The 22376-nt window shown below is 36.3% G+C and overlaps 2 protein-coding genes, 2 long non-coding RNA genes and 1 pseudogene across 8 annotated transcripts; 2 read left to right on the plus strand and 3 right to left on the minus strand.

Annotated features, from left to right (window-relative positions):
• LOC107633888 (two-component response regulator-like APRR1) lies at positions 7-4791 on the plus strand. The gene is made up of 7 exons (XM_016337485.2): positions 7-736; positions 1453-1614; positions 1727-1860; positions 2145-2309; positions 2755-2842; positions 3120-3161; positions 3305-4791. The coding sequence occupies exons 1-7, from the start codon at positions 556-558 to the stop codon at positions 4255-4257; spliced, it is 1725 nt and encodes a 574-aa protein (XP_016192971.1). The 5' UTR covers positions 7-555; the 3' UTR covers positions 4258-4791.
• LOC110272030 lies at positions 7654-8614 on the minus strand. Its single transcript, XR_002362957.1, has 3 exons — positions 8577-8614; positions 8240-8497; positions 7654-8143 (listed from the first exon to the last, which is right to left on the minus strand). It is a non-coding gene; the product is annotated as an uncharacterized LOC110272030 (long non-coding RNA).
• Positions 9791-11124, minus strand: LOC110272028. Its single transcript, XR_002362956.1, has 2 exons — positions 10723-11124; positions 9791-9979 (listed from the first exon to the last, which is right to left on the minus strand). It is a non-coding gene; the product is annotated as an uncharacterized LOC110272028 (long non-coding RNA).
• Positions 11461-20951, plus strand: LOC107633879 (protein FRIGIDA-ESSENTIAL 1). Of its 5 annotated transcripts, XR_002362945.1 has the most exons (10): positions 11461-11692; positions 11891-12008; positions 13118-13928; positions 14003-14208; positions 14292-14323; positions 14410-15540; positions 15644-15771; positions 19304-20383; positions 20473-20577; positions 20650-20951. XR_002362945.1 is itself a non-coding variant. In XM_016337475.2 (7 exons), exons 1-7 carry the CDS (start codon positions 11621-11623, stop codon positions 15671-15673), a joined length of 2400 nt encoding a protein of 799 aa, XP_016192961.2. In that variant the 5' UTR covers positions 11461-11620; the 3' UTR covers positions 15674-15938. The 5 variants fall into 5 exon arrangements, 1 of the variants encoding a protein (XP_016192961.2); XR_002362944.1 differs by having other exon boundaries at positions 19304-20577; XR_002362942.1 differs by having other exon boundaries at positions 20473-20951.
• Positions 18242-20684, minus strand: LOC110272027 (annotated as a pseudogene).

Raw genomic sequence — 22376 nt, forward strand, 5'->3', positions numbered from 1 at the left:
CCTTTTCCCACTTATCATATGCCCCCGGCGCACTTTAGCCTTCACCAGCGTCCTCTGACCCCATTGCAGTTTTTGGTTGTTTCTTTCCTTTTTCTTCCTCAACCTGAGATAGCAATCACACACAAACACAACAAAAGCGTCTTTTACGATTTAGGATTCTCATTTTTCCAATTTCATTTTTAATCCGACTTTTTAATCTTCAATAAAAACGTTGAAAGCCTTTGTTGCATAGTTCTGCTAACGTGCGCCCTGTTCTTCTGTCCATCCAATTTCCGTACCACGTCGGCTCGATCTCCACCGTCCGATCAGTGTCCGGTGTATTATAGAATTTCCCATCTGGTGAATAGTGGTTAACCTCGATAAACCCAAAGGAAAAAATGGATAAGATTTTGCTGTAGTATATGATGGATTTTGGTTTTGAATTTGATCCATTGATTGTGACTGTCATAATTTGGGTTTTCGGAAGAAGGGTTTTTGTGGAGGTTCTTTAGTGTTCAAATTTCTCAACTTTAGCATTAAGTTTTTCTCTTTTTCGTGTTTCTTTTTTCCCGTGAGATGGAGAGGGAGGATCTGAATTTGAACAAAGATAGTAATAACAACGGTGTTGGAGGTAATAACAGTAAGAGTGGCGGTGATGGCTTCATTGACAGAAGCAAAGTTAGGATTTTGTTGTGTGATAACGATTCCAAGAGTTCCGAAGAGGTTTTTACTCTTCTAATTCGATGCTCTTATCAAGGTATGAATTATGTATTTTTCTCCCTTTTCTATGTATGGAGTGAATTGTTTGTATCTGCTTTGTGATTACTAGAACTTGGTTTGCTCATGTTATTGTTCTTAGATTCTATTTTATTTGCTAGAGAGGTGTTTTTGTGGATCCTTACATGCTTACAAACTTGAGTTTTATGGGGTATTAACCCTGGTTTTGTAGGTTGGCAACAATATGAGGGGACAATTTACAGTTGTTACTTTAGATGCAAACTTAGATTCTGATCTCATTGTTATTGAGTTACTTCTATGGTTCTGAGTAACAATATCTATTCAACTTCAAAAGTTGTCATGCTTTTGTTCTTATATTTGGGTTCCATTTGATGCCAAGAGGAGTATCATCTGCCATAAGATGCACATAATCAAACCTCTATGAGGGAGTTGCTTGTTGCAACTGTTACAAACATGACATACAGTGTAGATTTTCCTTGGGTGATTTTGGTTTTGACTTTTGAGGTCCAAATTTCTCTTTAAGACTCAGATCTCAAATGTATTGAAGTGTGCAAGACTCTCCGCTCCTAAGTTCACCCCCCTTCTTCCTTGTTAACTTCTATAAGTGTGATGGTCATGTTGCTTGTTTTTTATTCTTGGTGTGGGGTTACAGTTTTCATTATATGATTTAAAGCTTTGGCAGTTCTTGACATGCTTTTTGAGATATTTTAACACAAGAATTTTTGCGCTCCACAGTTGTTTCTGTAAAGTCAGCAAGGCAAGTAATTGACGCACTGAATGCAGAGCGACAATATATAGACATCATACTAGCTGAAGTCGACCTTCCGATAAAAAAGGGCATGAAGATGCTTAAGTACATAGCACGCGACAAAGAATTGCGCCGAATTCCTGTTATAAGTAAGTTTGGTTCTTCATTTTCCATTTTCCTAAGGAACCTGTAAAACTCTTTATTTTAGAAAAATTTTGTTCTGTTCCTCATCGTTGTGTTGGAATTTCTTTTTTGGTTAAGTGATGTCTGCACAAGATGAGGTATCCATTGTTGTTAAGTGCTTGAAACTTGGAGCAGCAGACTATCTAGTTAAGCCTTTACGCACTAATGAACTATTAAATTTGTGGACGCACATGTGGAGAAGGAGACGCATGGTATGTATCGCCCAACTTCATATTTATGAATGTTGGGGTAGCCTCTCCCTTTGATTTAACAGGAGATATTATATGCAAATACTTTACATATAATAACAATAAATTGATAGATATTGATAAGCTAGACATCTCCCCTTCAAATTAGCCTGATGTTTTGCTGTTCATGTGCATGAGCATCTCTATCTTGCATATGGCACTTTTCTCAAAATTTTCAATTCACAGCTAACAGCTTAGATCTTGTCGAAGTCACCTTGAAATAAATTTTTTTATGTCTATGGTGGCAGCTTGGACTTGTAGAGAACAACATCTTGAATTATGACTTTGACCTGGTAGTGTCTGACCCGAGCGATGCCAATACAAACAGTACCACCTTATTTTCTGATGACACAGATGATAAGTCCAAAAGAAGCAGTAATCCAGAGGCGGGAATATCTATCCAACAACAAGAGGTAAATGTCAGAAAAGCAGTCGTAAGTAATAAATGAGTAAAGGAAGTAGTGGGGGTTCACCATAGTGAAGGAGTTCAATCAACATTTTGCTTTCTTTGCAAACTATTCTACCCTTCAAAGCATATAATCTGATATTTGAATGCATCTTATTATTCATATCGACTTCAAATGTTTTCAAACTACTTGTTAAAAACAAAGTTTCCCCTTAACTCCCCTCTCTTTTCTTATGCTCCGTTCACTTTTATCAGTAAAAATTAACCAAAATATTTTTCATTTGATGATATAGAGGAAGTTTCAATTTTTTTTTCTTTCAATTATACTGTGTGTGCTCTAACTGTTGTGCCAGCTAAAGGTGTTTGAAAATCAAGATATGAGTTGACCATATTTATGCTAGTAACTGCAGGTCAGAGGGTTATAATTTATGTCTATCATTTATACTTTTCAGGCTACTGTTGCCATGGATATTGTTGTTGAGGAGCATCCTAATTCTTTGGTGTCGCCTGATGTGCCTGGAATTAGTGATCGCCGAACAGGTATGCTTCTTTTTTCGTCAACTGCTATTTCCCTAGACTGTATCTGAATATATCCTAAATAATTTTGCACAGTATCAATAATGAGGTAATAAAGTTACTCAATGGAATGAGGAAGTGGTTACTTTGTATAGGACAACTTGTTTGAATGCCATAATATGGCACAATTAGTCTATATTATCTTTCTTTCTCTTCTTTTTTGGTCTATTTATGTTGTTCAATTTCAAGAAAATTGAGGAAGACAAATGGCAATACTTCATTATTACTTATTATTGGACAGGTGCTCAGGGGCAGCATCAATCATACAACAATATTACTGAGGGTAGGTTATGCTCTCCACATTTTCTTTTCCATTACGAAAATGACGTCAGTCTAAAAGGAATGTTTGAGTTCCTGATGTTGGCTATGTGAGTACACCCGATTTCTTTTTTATTCTTTTCTATCTGCTCTACCAAAAATTTGTAGGTTATTTTTCATCTGCTCCAAAGAAGAGTGAACTAAGGATAGGAGAATCATCAGCCTTCTTCACTTATGTCAAAGCCACAACAATAAGGAGCGACATTGAAGAGATTGTTCATCTTGACAAGAATGCTACTAAACAAGTGAGGATGGAAGACATGGATCAAGCATGTGCTCAAGAGAGGGGTAACCTTCAAAGACCTGAGAATGGAGAGACACTTGAAAGCCATTCACAAGAGGACTTGCCCAGCAGCAATAGTATACCTGATTCTTTTTCTATTGAGAGATCTTGCACTCCTCCTGCATCAGTGGAAGTTTCACAGCAAAAGCATTACAAGGAAGAGCATCGTCAGGGTGTGGTGCATCCAAGAAATGGAAGCCATGGTTCCGAGCCTGATGCATCTAGCATGAATGCTCACCATGCTTATCCATATTATATGTCAGGAGTTGTTAATCATGTTATGATGCCATCGTCAGCACAACTGTATCAAAAGAATATGCAGGAGCTACAGAATCATACGAGTTCGTCTATGATTGCACAATACAATCATCTTCCCCACTGCCCTCCTCATGCAAACGGGATGACGTCCTTTCCATATTATCCAATGGGTATATGCTTACAGCCTGGTCAGATTCCTGCGAATCATTCATGGCAACAATTAGGAGGTTCGAGTTCATCAGAGATGAAATTAAGCAAAGTTGATAGAAGAGAAGCGGCGTTGATGAAGTTTAGACAGAAAAGGAAAGAACGTTGTTTTGATAAGAAAATTAGGTATGTCAATAGGAAACGACTGGCTGAGAGGCGGCCCCGTGTTAGGGGACAATTTGTCAGAAAGTTGAATGGTGTCAATGTGGATCTCAATGGACACCCTGCCTCCACTGATTATGATGACGAAGATGACGATGAGGAGGAAGAAGACAACCACGTAGCAAATGATTCCTCTCCTGAGGATGCATGAGAATGTTGAGAAGCTTCTTTGACCACAGGGTGAAGGGGCCACAATTCCATCTTGAGTTCAAATGGTCCGATCGAGGACCAGCTGCTGTTCCTTGCTTTGGTGGTAAACTTATTGCATCAGCATTAATTTGGTGAGATGTGCTGTTGATACATCAGGGATGCTGATCCAATCATAATGCACAGTTGCAAATCACAAATCACAAATCACATGCCCTTGCTCAGTTTTTCTCAGAATATCACTTCCTCGAATGATCAATCTTACTGAGCCCTTCTCAAAGGTATATTGCTGGTTCTGTTCAATGCAGTTAAAAGCATCGGTGGTGTAATTGAAACTGTTTGAAGCAGGTTGTGGTTGCTTATGTTTATGGAGAAAAATGTTGGACAGCTTAATGTTTGCACACTCCATACTCCATAGTGTTGTATTGTCTAAAGATTCTACTGTCTAAAAGCATTTATCCTCCGTAATTTTCTTATGTACACTATTGAGTCACACTTATTTGAACGAGGGATAATATTTATATAATTTTCTAACGTATTGGTCTGTGTCTGAAGTTGAGTACATAAGAATAGAATTAGTTTTGGGGGCTTCATTGACTCGATTAATAGTCCCAAGTCCCACAATACAAGTAAACTGTGATTGGTGATATGTGAAAAAAGAATAATGCCCCTACTATGCATATTAACTATGAAGTATGGATACTTCTTTTATTTGTCGTGTTCACGTATTTTGGACATGATGTTCATTGACATTCGTCTGATATGCGTGTCTTCTGTGTCTAATTGTGTATTATTGTGTCTTTATATTTTATAAGAATTTTAAATTTCGATGTCGTGTAGCATTATTAATATTACTTTGCATACTATCGTTCTCTTTGTAGAGGTAAATTTTACTCTCCTCATTGAGCACAACTCTCATTCTCTACACAAGTTCATGTACCATCTCGTGTTCATGAAGCATAATCTAGTTTTGTATACAATGTATAGACATACCAAACAAGAAAATATAAAATCTTCTTCCATTACTTCTTAGCCCCATGAAAAAAGTTAGAGAATTTTGTTTTTGATATTGGAATAACAACGGTGTTTTTTCAAAATGTGGGTTGATGGGATGTTATTCTCAAATGTGGGATCGTTTAATTAGATAAACAAAAATCGGACCGTCCGATTTGTGAGAGTACAGAAATCGGACTGAGAGATTTGTGAGAGTACAGAAATCGGACCGAGGGATTTGTGAAATCGGATCAAGGAATTTCTGTTAAAAAAAAAATAAAAAAATTTGAAGTATAGAAATCGGACCCTCCGATTTGTGTATCTTCCACACTTTTGAAAAACACAAAAAATTACAATGTTAATGTATATCACTACTTTTACTTCCATATACAAAAAAAAAAGAGCCAAAAACTTATCCTCCGAAGCTTTCTCCCATTAATTATTATTGGTATTGGTATAGGCGTACAGCCACAAGATAAAGTATAATAAGGAAGATTCGAGATAAATGTTTGCCAATAACCATGCAATTCTAATAGAATGATCATCGTTCCATATAATTAAACTTTCTTAACAAAAAAAGAAAAGGTTTAGGTAAAACTTTCTTTAAAATCCTTGACGTGCTAAGCAAAAATTAATTTTGAAAATAAAAAAATTTCGATTTCCCAGCTAATTGCGTTTTTACAATTTTACCCTCATCCATAGGATTTGATTTAATACCAAAAAAAAAGGGAAAAAGAAACAATTGTTACAATGTTACCAAACCTTTCTGATATTGTAATGAACGAAGTGAGGTTTTGAAGGTCGTAACTTGTTCACTGTGTATATGGGGATGCATATATCAATTAATCTCTACATACAAGTGATTTAAACAAATAAGTTGCTTTGACCTAATTTAACTCATGCGCTACTTTCTCTAACAAAATTTTCACCCAATGGGCTAATATATAACTTCTTTTTTCAATCGGATTTCGTTTTCTTTTTCGAATTTTCTCAGTATTTTCTGCGCCTCTATGTTTCGATCTATCTCTGCGTTCTCTGCGTTTCTTCTCATTCTCTATGTTCTCTTCGTTTTCTGCATTTTTTTCGTTCAAGTTTTTAAAATCAAGCTGTGAAATCATGTTTGAACAGTTATTTTGTTGTCGAAGATAATAAATGATTCAAGTTCAGACTGTTAATTGAATCAGAGTGAAATGGATTGTTAATGCTATTCGTTAGTATAGTTTATGATTCTGTAGGTGAATAATGATGTTTTCTTTGTGAAAATTGTTGTTCATGGTTGATGGTTTGAATTGAATATAATGTACCAATTCTAAATCTGATTCTATTATTTTGATGAATCTGTTTTCTCCCCGTTTCAGTGTATTTCGATTATAAATTAGTGTATTTTGGAACTGTTTTGGTGTATTTTGAAAATTTTTCGGTGTATTTATAGGTTCAGACTTTCAATTGAACCAGGGCGAATTGTATTATTGTTTTAAATCGAATCAATTGGTGAGGTGTGGCTTGAATCTAGTTAATATAGTTTGTTAGTAGTTTATGATTCTGAAGTTGAATCATTTTGTTTTTGTTTGTGAAATTTACTGTGCATGGTTGATGGTTTGTATTTAATTGTAATGTATCAATGATGAATCTATTTCCTCCATCGTTTTGGTGAATAAATGACCATTTGTATTCATAAAAGATAAAAATACTGACATATGTATCTACATTAGATCGAAACTAAACTTGTACCCACGTAAGATGCCCTCTGTGTGACAAAAGTACTTGATGAATCCATATTTGATGATAAATTTTGGATTGATTTGAGTGGATTTCATCATATAAACCCACATTTATTCATCCAAATAGCATGCTTTTGTGTTCTCTCCCTAAATTGAGCTTAATTATATAAACATTCTATTTTGTGCTTAATTTAACTAATTTTATTCCACTTTCATCCCATTTAATGCCTTGATGGTTTTGATGAGTGATTTCAGGCATAATAGGTTGGAATGGCTTGATGAGAGTGGAGGAGAAGCATGCAATAGGGAGAAAACATGAAGAAATCAAAAGAGGAGCACAAAGCTGTGTGCGTACGCACAACATTCTGTGCGTACGCACAAGAGGAAATTCAGCATGTGTGCACACGCACGACACTTTATCGTTCTTTTAGGTTGTTTTCTTCTTTTTGGTGTCTCCTCCGAATCATCTTTAGAATCGGATTCGGATTCAGCAAGACTTTCACTTTCTAAAGAAATAGTATTCTTTTTCTTTCCTTCTTTTCTTCTTTCTTTTTTCCCTTATTTTTTCCTTCTTTTAGTTGTTTTCTGAGCTGTGTTGTTTTCACGATTTCCTAAAACAAAAAAATATTTGTTTACACAATATATTTATAAGGAATACACCGAAAATAAAAGAAAGAATTTTGTTGAGTTATCATCTCATCCTTGATCTCAGCTTTTATTCTTTCTACCAGCAATTCTTTGGTCCAATGTTGGACCCACGGTGATCCAGGAATTTCATCAACTGGGCTATATTTGTATGTTGATTCGTGAAAATACACAATCATTAGAGTAAAGAGGCAGTCATTAACAACATATTTATTTTTCAATATGTGCTCTTTAATGCCCTTTATTAGAAAGTTGAGCACATGACCACCTCAATTCCGTTGACGTATTGCGTCCATGTGAAGAATGGGCAGCATGTGAAACGGAAAAAGTTTGTTTACTGTTGTCGGTAACAGGAAGGACATCTAAATGTGAATGTCCTCTTGAATTTCATCTAATTTTTCTCTCCATCGACAGTCATCTCCATCATAGAGGTTGATAATTGCGACAAGGTCTTGCCTTGAAAGTTTCTAACAACTTCCTTATTCACCTCACTGAATTCTTGAAAGTTAATTTTTTCTGGATAGCATGGCCCTGCAAAAGTGGCAAAAAATATTTCAATGACACAGAAATAACTTGATAATACACCAAAATTTGATTCATAGAATATATTAAGAAATAGATTTTTACCAGCTATAGTCAAACCAAGGACAGCTGCTATATTTTCTTGGGTGATGTTGATTATACTATACCGTGTGTCTAATCTGTTATGGGACAGATCAAATGAATATGCCAACTGGTTCAATGGCTTATGTGGCACATTCATGACAGAAATATGCATCAAACCATCAAATCCCAATATTCTCGAACAATTGCTTTCTTGTCTCCGCTCATGTTTTGGAATTTATCATGAATTGATCTTGTGGAACATCTCAAATCATGATTTTTCTGTAAATAAATGAGAATCATGTAAATAAATTATATTTATACAAAATAGATTGAGTTGTTCAAACATATATATGCTTACATTATATTTTAGTGCTACCTTTGGTGCCATTTTTTCTGTAAGAATAAAAAAGGTTAATACACCAAAAGACAAACTAAATACATCAAAACACAAACCAGACATACCGCTATTATTTTTTGATTACATCATACAATATGAGATCAAAAAGACATGCAATTGAATCAAACATGCATAAAATGATACCTGAAGTACTAGAATAAAATTCTATGGTTTGTTATAAGAAATTGATGAACAAAATTCCTAATAATGGACAAAAATAGTTACAAATCACTCAAATATGTACATAATAACATCAAAAGTACAAGAACAATATTTTGTTGTCTAGTTACAGTATAAAGAGTACAACAGCATTAAGTACACCTCAATTTTGATGAAATATACAGAAAGACAAGCCAAATACACTGAAAGACAAACCAACTACACCAAAACACAAACATGAAACAATGATATTAGAAGCACTACAAACAAACTCATTTCGAAACATACAAAACTCAAACATGTACAAAAACACATTCAAATCCCTCAAACACATGTAAATATAGGTTAAACTATACAATAAACACTACGTAACATTTTTATACCGACATAACATAGTTATCACCAAATGAAGCGTATAATGAGAAAAGTAACGCAAGAACACGAAATAAACTGCAATATAACTATGTAGCATTTTGCGATAAGAATGAAAAATAGAAAGGTAAGAAAATTGCAAGATTAGTGAATATTACCTTCAATAATCTTTCATCTTTTTTTTAGTGTTTGTTGGTGAAGATTTCGATTTCAGCTTTGAAACTTCTTTGACCTTTCACGATAATTTTGAGAGATTTTGATCGTTGTTTGAATTTTGAGCATTGCGACTTTGATCGAGGGAGAAGAACCGATTTTATAATGACGTCCGTGCCAAGGTTCTCAAACTTGTGAGTCTAGGTAAACTCGTGTAACTGATCTAAACTCGACTCGTAGACTCGACGTAAACTCGTACGAATTTACCTATTATAAATTTTTCGTAAAAAATATATGTATCGTGTATAATATATATATTTACTCAAACATAAGCATTTAAACTTAACAATTTCAACATCAAAATACATAATAAATTAACATAATACTACAATTATAACAAGTACTCTAGAACACACATTCAAATTCTTCACAAGTATGCATCTAGTTCAACATAAAACATAGTCACACAATCAAAGCTTCATATAACACAAAAAAAAAAAAAAGAAGAAAACAACAAAGTAACAATTAAATGTTCTAATAAACTAAAAGTCTAAAACTGAAATCCTATCTTCATCTTTTATGGCATCAACATCATCATCTTCACCATCTTCATCAGAAACATCATTTCTTTCAAGTTCAGGTTCGACCCAGCCAACAAAATCATCATCATTCACATGTCCCTGAACCAACATTCTCAGACATTTTGTATTTTTGTCCCCAAATAAACAAATCAACAAAGTACAAACTAAATAATTAAGCAAAATTATCCACTTATCCTTGTTAACAAAGTTAATAAATTCATATTTCAGACATTCAGATTCAATAACAACTAACTAACACTAACAAGTAAGAAATAACAACTACAAATTCAGATTTAGGATATAAAAACTACTTTACAAATGAGCTGTAGTTATGGACTTATAAGTTAAAGCTGACAGAGTGCACAATATAAAGAAAATAAAAACTTTAATTGCATAGCATTGTGCTTAGTAATATAAAAGGACATAATGGAGACAGCACTTAAACACCAAGACTAAAAACCACAAGATACCACAATGCATAATGCATTCCTAGAAAATTAAAGCAGTAAATACTAGCCTCTGACAATTTTTTTCTATGGCTGGAGAAGGTAAAGCTTAATTATTTGGCATCAAATAGAAGAACAAAGAAATACAAATAAGTAAACAAGATCTGCTCTTGAATACGGGAAAGAAAGCTATAGAAAAAATTCAGATTCAATAACAACAAATTCAGATTTCACAGTTTAAGACATTCAGATTCAATAACAACTAACTGACACTAACAAGTAAGAAGTAACAACTACAAATTACAAAATGCAGCAATTTAGAATAGATTAAACTCACACTAACAAGTAACAACTACCAAATACATCAATTCAGTAACTAATTTTTTTTAAACATACCTGAAGGCTGAATCTGAATGGCTGAATGGAGTAGGCTTAGCTAACACTCGCGTTGCTATGCTGTGCTGTGCAGACACACGACGGGCTGACACCTGACAGAACGAACGGCGGAAGCGCGATGAGGGGCAGAAGACACGACGAGCGATGGCAGCATGGCGGATGGCAGAGGCTCCACGAGTCCACATTCTTCGATGCAGAACAGAGAGTGAGAGAGTGAGAGAGTGTCGAGCTGAATGAGAGACTAAGAGTGAGAGAACGGTGGTTTCAGGAATGACGAACAGCAAACGGCAGTGAAGGATGGACGACGGCGAGGGATGGAGGACGAAACGCGAAGATGAAGAGAGTGAGTGTGAGCAAAGTGAGAGGTTTAGCCGATTAAAGTTATGTTGCTGCCTTCCTTTTTTTTGGCCCAAAACAATGCCGATTTGGTGAAAAAGGCCAACCAAAGCAAATTTACTGAGTCATGAATAAACTTACGAGTTTGACCGAGTTTACTCGAGTCTACCCGAATCTACCCAAAAACGAGTTTGTGTCCGAATTAATTCGATTCCACTACCTAAATTAAACTCGTAAATTAATTCGCGAGTTTGACAACGATGGTCGTGTTATTTGATAGTCTTGAAAGTGCATATTTAATTATTTACACGCATTTTAATCTAAGAATTAATTTTTGTTGAATTTGGACCAATTTATTTGGACTAGTTTGCTAAAAAAAACTTATATATCTAGCAGTTGTGTGCATAACTGCATATATAATGGCGTTTGAGAAGTAGTGTGCATCTTAATTCGTCACAACATTTGCATGCCATATCTTTTGTCGTTTCTTATTGTTGCTCTGATTCTGATTCTGATTACTTATCCAACTTCATCAAATAATTAACGCATCTTTTCCGTTCCAATGTCTCCCCCATCCGTCGATCAAGGTAACGCCGATCCAGAGGAAGAAGAAGAAGAAGAAGAAGAAGAGGAGGTAGAGGAAGAAGAGGAAGAAGTAGAAGAAGAAGAAGAAGAGGAAGAAGAAGAAGATGTAGAGGAAGAGGAAGAGGAGGAAGAAGAGGTAGAGGTAGAGGAAGAGGTAGAAGAAGAGGTAGAAGAAGGAGAAGAAGAAGAGGAGGAGGTAGAGGAAGAAGAAGAGGAGCCAGAGGAGGTAGGGGAAGAAGAAGAGGAGGAGGAGGAGGAGGAGGAGGAGGAGGAAGAGGAAGAAGAAGAAGAAGAAGAAGAAACCGACGGTGATGATAAAGGCTACGCCTCAAATTCTGTATCCGATGCCGACAACGATGGCATAGGTTTTCCCAATTCAACATTAGTTCTCAATTTTATGCTGAATACTTTTGATGCAATGGTGCTGCTTTACATGATCATGCCCTATAATATTACTGTTGATTTATGTCTGTTTCTATATCAAGTGTGATGTTGATTTTACTTGTTTTATTTGGTTTCTCTGTGTGTTTATGTGTTGGGGGAGGGGTTGTTCTGGATAAGATTTCTTGTGGGTGCTCCTCAGGCTTGGTGGTTGTTTTGTTAGGCTAGGCTCAAGGTCTTATTATTCTCGTCCTTCAGAATAAGGTCCAGTCTCCATTCACCATGATCATTCTCCTTCATACTGTTGTATTGCAAAAATAAAATTAAAAAAGTTGTCTGGTTAAAAAGAATTTTCAAATCCAGTGATGAAAACCCAGCATATGATCACTGAACCTTGTTGTACACAACCCGCTGCAAACAGCCTGAAGCTGAATTTGCCCTCCCCAGTCCAGGGAGGGTATCTTATATGGGCCTTTATGTGGTGGTGGTTTTGATCATTAATGCTGTGGCCTGCAAGGTTGATTGTGGCTGGCATTCCAATTGTAAGTGTAGCTTTATTATGTTACTCCATTGGTTTGAACGAATCCTTTTGAGCTAGTTATTGGGCCGGATTGATTTCATTATAAGGAAATTTGTGTTTGATAATGGAGAGGAAAAGGAAACAACGGGTCCTAGAGGAAATATATGCTAATTAGGGCTGAGAAGTATACCTTGCCTGTTTGAGCTGAAGCACATTTTTTCGAGGCGAATTTGTGCGCAGATAGGGTTGGATCCAAACCAATATTTTTTATTGACTTGTGCAATATTTCAATAAATATATGGAAGTATTAAACATAACATAATTCTGTGAAGGGTGCTGCTATTCTCTATGAGAATTCTGTGATGACGTATCTTTGGCACAAATCTTCGTGTCGAATATCATTGTTGGTGCTTTTCTCTGAAAACTGTTTTATACCTTAGTACAGACTTTCATAGTTTGTGTTGAGGCTGATAACATAATTTGGTCTATTGATGAAATAGTTTAATTTGGAGGAATGATTCTCCGGTTTTGAAAGAAATAATTTTTGGATTAAGTTTTTATTTTCTTTTGTAGATTCATGCCAACAAATGGAATCTGAAGTACAAGAGAGGAACTTGAGGCCAGCTTCTACTATGGCGGAAAACCCTATAGTAATGTCTTCTCCTAGTATGCCATCCAATGAAGATGATCATGCCATTCTCAAAGCATCTAGTCCTTCATCTGAGGAACTAAGTTTTAAAAAGGAAGAGGTTCACACAACACGCGAAATTTCAAGTCATCCCAAATCAGTAAATGATTTTGCTTCCGCTGAAGGTGGCAAAAGTCAAGTTTTAGACTCCAGCCAACAGATGAAATCTGAGGGGCAAGGGGGGGACTTGAGGCCAGCTTCCACCATGGCGGAAAACCCTGTAGTAAAGCCTTCTCCTAGTCTGTGTTCCAAAGAAGAGAATTGTGTCATTCTCAAAGCATGTGTTGTTTCTGCTCCTTCATCTGACACGCTAGCTTTGAAAAAGGAACAAGTTTTCCCAACTCCAAAAATTTCAAATTCTAGTCATCCCAAATCAGTTAAAAACTTGGCCCCTGCAGATGATGGCAAAAGTCAAGTTTTAGATGTTGATGGTGCAAATACTGGAATTGTTCAACTAACATACACTGTTGGAGGGTGCAATGAACCAAGTAACGATAGCAAAGCTGATTTAGGTGGTGTTAAGGATATGGATTCTGGGGCCACCAAGTTGTCTAGTAACATTGGAAAAGACATCGCTATTGGCCTTCCTCAAACGGATGCCTTTGTTGGGAGTGCCAATGGCAGTCAGAATTCCTTGAAAAGAATTGTACCATTGGAAGTAGAATCAAAGGATGATGTAAAACAAATCAAATCAAGGTCTGTTAGCAATGCCTTTTAATTAGTAGAATTTTAACCGTCAGGTTTTTCTAATTAACTGCTTTTGATGGTAGGACTATAGTTCCGTCTTCGAATACTGAGATGAAGGATGGAAACAAACGCCAGGGAATTATATGTGCCTTTTTTGCTCAAGGGTGGTGCATCAGAGGTGATTCCTGTAGCTTTCTTCATATAAAAGATTCTGCAAAGGATACTGGCCAGGAGACTCAGGGGGACTTGGATAAAGCAAAGCAGAAGAGAGAACTGGAATTAGAAGAAGGTATGTGATATCACCTGTATATTCAAGTTGTTCATTAACTCTACATTCTAAACATATTTCTAATAAAAAATATTTTCTTGCAGGTACCAGGGACAATATCAAAAGAACCAGGACGGTTAGTACTCCAGTACCACTTACTGCTTCGCTGTAAGGTATATATTTGCATTCTTCTGAATCCCTTTGAGTATAATGTGTATGCAGAATGAGCAAGAAGAAAGCTCAGACTGGCATCCTTGTCAAGAAAAAAATAAGTACCAGTTGAGGGACAACTTGTTTCCAGAGAGTAGATTTACAAGCAAATATTTCAACACAAGTCTCTCATCCTATTCAAATCATGCAGAGGGATTGAGTATAGCTCAAAACCATCATATGTACAATGAATATACTTCTGCAGTTTTGAGTCGTTCACCTAAGTTGAGCTTTGTTACTCAGAAACTTTTGAATAGTGACAAAGAATATAATGCCTCTAGATCTGCTTTCTCTGGCTCAGAGCGGGAGGAGTTGCCAGTGGTTGGTTCATCTAGGATTCCAATACACTCTGCTGCATATATATCAAAAATATGTTCTTATGATTGGGAACCTTCTGTACCGTTTCGACCATCATTTTTCATTACGTCAATGAATGTATCATCTCTGGGAGACCTGTATGACCCTCTTCGAGATAGCATTGAGATACCAAATATAGGAGATGGGTCTTTGAAAGCTTCCCTCTTAATTCATGGATCATCCATCCAGGCTTCATCACAGGTGCTGAAATATGGCGATTCAGCTGTAGTTGGGAAACATATTTCTGATTTTAATGATGAGAAAAGTTCCGTATCTTCTCATAATAGATTTGGTGAGAATCAACCAAACAAAAATTTGGTTCCTCATGAAAAAGATTGTCATGCAACTGAAATGGAAATAACATCAGGGACTTGTATGAACTACCCCAATGGTAAAATCGGCATGGGGAAAGATGTTACAAAATCAGACAGAGAATGGACTGAACATGATGCCAAACATCATGGTGAAGGATCAGCGCACAAGAAGAGAGTAGATAGGGATAAGAAAATTAATGATACAGATGCCGATTTGCAGACTGACTGCAGTGTGCAGAAGGATTCCAAAGCAATGAGACACTTTCGTGCAGCTCTTGTTGACTTGGTGAAAGAATTGTTAAAACCATCTTGGCACGAGGGCCGTCTTAGTAAGGATGCACATATCTTGATAGTTAAAAGATCAGTTGACAAGATACTCAGCACCTTAGAGCCTCAGCAAATTCCAACCTCTATAGATGCTACTAAGCAATATGTTTCTCTGTATCGAGGAAAAATTGCAAAGATGGTCAATGTAAGTGTCCTTTTCTATGACATTGTTTATTTGTCATCTTTGGAATTACTTTGACATTTTTTTGTGATGTCTTCCATTTGATAGAAGTATCTTTTATTTGCAGGGATATATCAACAAATTTGGCAAGTCTTGATATGCTAGGCCCAAACACCTTTGTTGTACAGTTTCTTATCAGTTTGGCTGATACTAAATTCAAAACTTCTGCTTGAGGCTCTCTGTTTCATAGTAAAGGTTGATTTGGAATGTTTTGAATTTTTTAAGATGTTTGTTTGAAATATATATCATGCTTTTCTTGCTTGTTGCATTCTGAAGTAGACTTGTTTGTTTCATATGTTAGAATTTCATGGTTTATATGGATGCCTCATTTTCATTAGATGATATATTAAAACATTTTCGTACTTATTGTTAGAATCTGCAGATAATACAAAATCTGTTGGGAAATGATAGTTAATTGTGATATTTTGTAATTTTTTATGTTTGCTTCTTCTAGTCTATATAAATTAGACCTTGCTGTGTAGCTGAGTCACACGGAATTCATAAAACATTTCTTTCCTCTTCTAGAGTCTAGAGAGAAATAGAATTTGGTCCGTGCAGTCAGGATGGACAGTTTGATTGCCAGATCATCTTCTGCTGCACTGTTTTGCTGCTGTCGTTTGACACCTTGTGGTTGTATCCAGCAATTGAATCAACTCTTGTCAAGCATAGCACTACCCCACAGACTGCGACACCATGCACTGCCTCATCTCCACATTTAGTTCATTGTTTGCCAAGCGTCTCCCCTTCTGCCAACATGTGTGGGTTTGTTTGCTGGTGTTTTCCACCATCGATTGTCAGTGTCACCTTGGTGTTAGCATTTTGGATTTCGTTCTCTTTCCCCATAAGATCATTTTTTATCAAACACATTTCTTGAATTTCCTTTTTTACCCCTATTTTATCTTTGTTTGTTCCTCCCAAATGTCTGTTGCAACCACCAAGACAGACTCCAAAGCTAATCCTACTGCCTCCATCAGTTAGCCATTGTCCTTTTGCCATTGACAAGCTTGATGACAACAATTACAAAACTTGGCATTAGACATTAAACTTTGGCTCTCACTATGCTTAATGACATTGCTGAAATCAGGTATCGTTAGTGGGTTAAGGTTGATTCTCAGCTCTATAATATGATCAAAACCTCTATCAACGCCCTTGAAACAAAACTTTCCATGCATGTCACTTCTGAAGCCATTTGGACACAAGCTAAGGCTCTTTACACCAATCACACCCAACACTTACATGAGGTTTTTTAGAACTTGATGAACATCATTGGTCGTTAACAACTCATTCCTATGTCTGCTTACTTGGGTAAGATTCATGGTGCTTTCCATGATTTCAACAAGTTACTACCTCCTGCTGTAACCCCAATAAAAAAGTTGGAGTAGTGGAGCACATTCTTTATGCTTCTGGATCTGTATGGTTTGCTTGTTGAGTATTTTTCGCCCATCATTTAATTTTGTGGTCCCCTACAGTTTTGTCATTTTTGCTTTGATTTCTATCAAGCATCCTCTTGAGTTTGCTATTTCACAATCCTCAAATTGATACTTCTGCTCATCTCATAGAGTTGTGGTCGGGGTTGTTCTTCCACTGTAATTTGGGACATGAATGACTAAAACGTGATTATTTCTGCCGTTTGCGCCGTACCATAGATAAGTATTACACTCTACATGGCTGCCACTCACTGCATTGCGCGTTGTCATCTCCAGCTTTAGTTCATTTCGATATTTGGGTTTCTAGTGATACTGCTTTACTTTGGGTTTCAAGTATTGTTACCTTTATTAATGATTATTCTCGTTGTACTTGGTCATTTCTAATGAGAAGTCAGTGTGAGTTGTTTTCATTTTTTACAAATTATATATTCACCTTGTGTAGTGACAATGCAATAGAATAGTTGTCTTATTAATTTCAAAGTTTTATGGCCTCATATAGTGTCCTCCATCATACATCCTGCACTTATACACCTCAACAAAATCTTGCTCAGTGTAAAAATGACCACCTAATTAAAACAACTTGGACTTTTCTTTGCTCCCANNNNGCGTATAATCTCATTCATCGCACGTCTTCATCAGTTTTAGGTAGCCAGTCACCTTACACAGTGTTGTTTTCACATACACCCATGCGATCTCTCCGTTGTGTCCTTGGATCCACATGTTTTGTCCATAACTAACCTTACGCAATGTTTTGAGAAACTTTCTGTTTGGCTCCTCTGATGTGTCTTCCTTGGGTATGATAGGTTGCACAAGGGTTTATGGCTGTCCTCCTACTTTGTGTTTGTCTACGTTGATCATATTCTTTGACAGTGTTCCTTTCTTTGGGTTCTCTTAACCCTTTCCCCCAACACCTATCATTGAAGATTTGCCCCACAGCCCGTGCCTAAATCTCCTGCTCCCTACCCCACTTTCTCCCAGCTCAACACCCTACCTCCACCTTTACTTCACTTTATCGTCGTTGTCCTAAGTCCTAGCCACTGCCCAAGCTAGCCACCCAACCACATGTTAAGTTTGAGCCTAAACTGCCACCAAGTATGGAGCAACCTACGGACTCCCCTCTAGCGCTTAGTCCCTCGGTGGCTTTGGTTCTGCATCCTGAGTCTACCCTTCTTTATTGCTCTCCATAAAGGTATTATATCTGTAATGATTTTTCTCATTAAGTTGCTAGTGTCTGTCTCTTTCATTTTGCTTGTTTCTCTTTTATGTTTATTCCTAAATCTCCAGGAGAAGTCTTGTCTCATCCCTAGTGGAGACAAGCTATCCTTGATGAAATATGTGCACCTCAGTACAGAGGTGCATGGGAACTACCACTAGGGAAAACCTGTGGTTGGTTGTCGGCGGATATATACTGTGAAAGTTGGTCTGACTGGCACTATTGATTGCCACAAGAACTCACTCAGTTTCCAGGGCTGTACTACTTTCTCTCTTGTGGTCAAGATGACATCTGTTCATCTCTGTCTTGCCATGGCTGCCATGTGGATTTTCATCAGCTTTGCGAATCATTCTGTAGTCTTAAGCATCCCTTTGAGCTTGGTTTGGTTGATTCTCCATTGTGGTTCAATAGTTTGGCATGAGCCAGAGTGAATTAGAGTAGATTACTCTATGTTTTACTGTCATACTCCTTGAAAATGCACATATCTGATTGTGTATGTTGATATTGTCATTACTGAATTAGCAGGATAATGATGATATAACTTGTGTTTAACAATCTATATCACCATTTCAAAAGCAAAGACCTTGACAGATTTTATTACTTCCTTGGCATAGAAGTTGCAAAATTTAAAGATAGCATTGTCCTTTTACAGAAAAAATACACTATGGACATCATATAAGAACTCGGCTAACATGGAGCCAAGGAGTGTGAATGTCCAAGGAAAATTAAAAGAGCCCAAACTTGTAGGAAGTTGCATTTCGAAAACATGCATGGAGGTTCTGTCTGAATGCCATGTTGAGATCATGAGTCTTAGGTCCAAAAGGAAGAGCAAAGGGAACAAAAACTTTTAAAGTCTGAATGATATCAAGATACATTAACATGATATATTTTGATGTATATGGTGTAATACAAAATATGAAGCATTCCTATTTACAGTAAGATTAGACTCCTAAACCCTAATTAATTAAAGAAACTTCCTATAAATAAAAGGAACTATAAAATTCAATCTTAAGAGGTCATCTAAGTAATTTTTAATATGCAAAATATGATGCAAGGTATTTGATGATATTACTATTGTCTCTAGCAGGGTTCATGCTGTTAGGATTTCATGCATCTGGACATTTATGGAAAGTACCTTAGAATATGCAGCATGCTAAGCAGGTTTTCTTAATGGCTCAACTGGGGTTTTTGCTATATTTATTGTTGATGGTTGATTCACTATGTAAAACATGTAAAAAGCCACAATTTGAAATCTCTATTTATCACAAATTCACAATAAAAGATGATGTCAAATCTTGGTATTGTGTTTATCATAGTTTCAGATGCAGTCTTCAGTTTCCTAACTTTATGGATAATTGTGTTGCTCTTCGATGATGGACTGTGTAAATGAAAGGAGAAATTCAGAATTTTACGAAGGTACTGTTTCTCATTTCACTTAATGACGGACAGTATGTTGTTCCATCCAGCCTATACTCATGTAAGTGTAATTTTCTTTGAATATTTATTTCAGTATTTTTGTATAGTTCTCTCGTGGTCATTATTAAATCTTCGGCAAAAAAATACTAAATTATTAGCTGATTAAGCAAATAGAATATTAATAACTTTGTGCATCATGTTTCTCATCTTGCCAAAAGAAAAAAATGTTATTAGCTTTGAATAGCTAAATAAAATTAAAAAAGGGTAGAAACTAGAAAATATCAGTAGTTTAATGTTAATTATTGTGATGACATTACTGCAGTAAAACAAATAGTGTCACATTTATTCTTCTGAGAAACTACATAGCTATGTAAGGCCAAATACTTGATGCCATTCTGTTCTTTGAAGAAAGAATTCCACAGGGAATAAACCTTGTATGATCAAATTTCTGGAATGGTTTGTGCTTTAGCAACAGTTGGCTTAATGGCTTGCGAGTCTCGGCATGGTGAAAGAAAGCACTTCATTTTTTGGCCAAATCTTCTCCTTGCGGTGCTTTCGTTGGTTTTATGTCTGCTTGCTTTGCTATGTTGTTCCTGATGTTTCATCACGCTGCCTGTTTTCCCACTTGACTTCTTACTACTGCTATGAGTTGCTAGTAATGAGCCTAAAGAACTAGATTGATTTCTGATCAAAGACTGACTTGAAAATGCTTGTGGTTGAAGTTGACCATTGGAAATAAGAAGATCAGCAGGTATGATCTTGATTGTGTCGACTGTGGAATTTAAGTCTGGTTTAGTGCTGCTAAATTCAAATTCTGGGTTTTGCTTGCTTTCCTGGTAGTATTTGGCATGGTTAGGAGAAGGGAGCATTGATTGCCCTTGGATAGAAACAAGGCCGCTAAAAGAGAGTGAATCCGGTGAAACATTATCAGCTGCAACGTGGGAGGTAAGCATGTTTCCTTGCCACGCAGACATTGGTTTATGTCTAATTGGTTGAGTTGAAAACTTATATATGCAGATACTGTACTTGCTGGAAGTTGAAACCACCTTTTAAGTCCATTGGATTGTGTTTTGCCGACTTCAAGTTTGTTTGTTCTCAGTTTCATCTTTTCTCTTACTTTAGTCCCCCTTTGTGAAGCAGAATTTAACCGTGTAAGCCTATAGCATATTTAATTGAGGAGTGATGTGTACACATTGGAAAGTTCATTACCATATCATGATAGGATGTAGTGTAAGGGTGAAGCCACACTCTCTCCTTTGATGAACTGATAAGGTCCCAAATGAGTACGTCCAACATGAGTCAAAATCAATTCTTTATTATTTTTAGGAGTAATTCTTGACGAACCAAGCTTTAAGGAATAATTTGTAAGTAAATATTGGTGATAAAAGATTAAGTTGTGTAATTAGCAAATTGATTCACCAATAACATAGATTATTCATGGTTCGTCATTTTTCTTTTGATGCCAAAATTTTATTTTGGCTTGTTGGGATTCAGTTTAGTAAATAATTGAACGTTGTGTATGAATTTTGTCATCTTTGAATGTGGGGTTGTCACATCCATCATTTGGCCAAGTACATCCATAGAGGACAGAAGAAATATGTGATATTACCAAGGTTGAGTGATATGTATAATACACCCATGTCATATTCAAGGTCGGTATCGAATCTTAAGCTTGTCTTTAAGGCCATGTTCGTGTCCCTTAGTGCTTGAATGGTATAGTGCCACCCGAATAGCATCTTGCTCAAGTGGCTGATCCTACGAGGATGTTGAGTTTTGCTGGCTGAAGAACGGACAAATATTCCTTTTTGTTTCTTCTTTTCCGATTTTTTCATAATATCACCGATCAGCGACGGTTGTGGTCTCTACAAGCTCAAGGACTGATTTTCAGTTTCTTAGCAACTGTAAAGCGCAAGTGTGACCCTTCAAGGATTGAGAACTTGCCCCAATGTTATGAATGTTAAATGGTGATTGCTATGATACCTTACAAATGGTGTTTAATTTGACAGGAAAGGTAAATAATTAATATTTAATAAATTTTGATTAATTGATTTTTTTATTTAAAAAAACTAGCCAACTTATACACTAAATAAAAAGTACTATATTGGTCATGTTAAATAGTAATGTAATAATTTCGTAAGGCAATATGGGACGTTGTTAACTCGTGTGGTCTATCATTGAATTGGGATAGTTTGGTACTTGTTTGGTTAACATGGCTAATGATGATGTATTCTCTCTTCTTTTCTTTTTACACAAGTATCAAGAGCGATTTATGTTTAGAGGCATATCTGAAATGGATTGTGTCGGAATTGGGCTTGAAAAAGAGGTCGGAAATGAGGTGAGGTGACTTAGATGTAGTTTTGCGTCAACTCCGAAAGATGGTAGGGGTATTTATAAGGGACTCCAATGCTTAACTTAATAAGAGTTTAGCAGGTTTAAGAAATATTAGAATTGAGAATACTTGAGGTTGTTGAGGTATTTATAGAGGAAGTGATGACTTGATTATTACGGTATAATCTTCTTTTTTGGGGTAATGGGTAGTTGTTTCCCTGATTATCCCTATGTAAAAGTGGTTACTAAGCTTGTAGATATTTTCAGAAGTATATGTAAAAGTGGTTACTAAGCTTGTAGATATTTTCAGAAGTAGTGGAGTGACAAATCTTTGCTTGCCACACAAATTGGGTCGGCCGCAAGTCATGAGACTCGTGCTCCAAAAGTCGAGCAAATGGACTCATGTTGATTATTAG

This window comes from Arachis ipaensis, chromosome B01, assembly GCF_000816755.2.
Source record: "Arachis ipaensis cultivar K30076 chromosome B01, Araip1.1, whole genome shotgun sequence".
Lineage (NCBI taxonomy): Eukaryota > Viridiplantae > Streptophyta > Magnoliopsida > Fabales > Fabaceae > Arachis > Arachis ipaensis.

Coding starts and splice junctions, on each gene's coding strand:
- LOC107633888 (XM_016337485.2), top strand. CDS start 556: ATGGAGAGGGAGGATCTGAATTTGAACAAAGATAGTAATAACAACGGT. Junction 1,615..1,726: donor GCGCCGAATTCCTGTTATAA/GTAAGTTTGGTT, acceptor TTTTTGGTTAAG/TGATGTCTGCACAAGATGAG. Junction 2,310..2,754: donor TATCTATCCAACAACAAGAG/GTAAATGTCAGA, acceptor TATACTTTTCAG/GCTACTGTTGCCATGGATAT.
- LOC107633879 (XM_016337475.2), top strand. CDS start 11,621: ATGTCTCCCCCATCCGTCGATCAAGGTAACGCCGATCCAGAGGAAGAA. Junction 13,929..14,002: donor GTAAAACAAATCAAATCAAG/GTCTGTTAGCAA, acceptor TTTTGATGGTAG/GACTATAGTTCCGTCTTCGA. Junction 14,209..14,291: donor AGAACTGGAATTAGAAGAAG/GTATGTGATATC, acceptor ATTTTCTTGCAG/GTACCAGGGACAATATCAAA.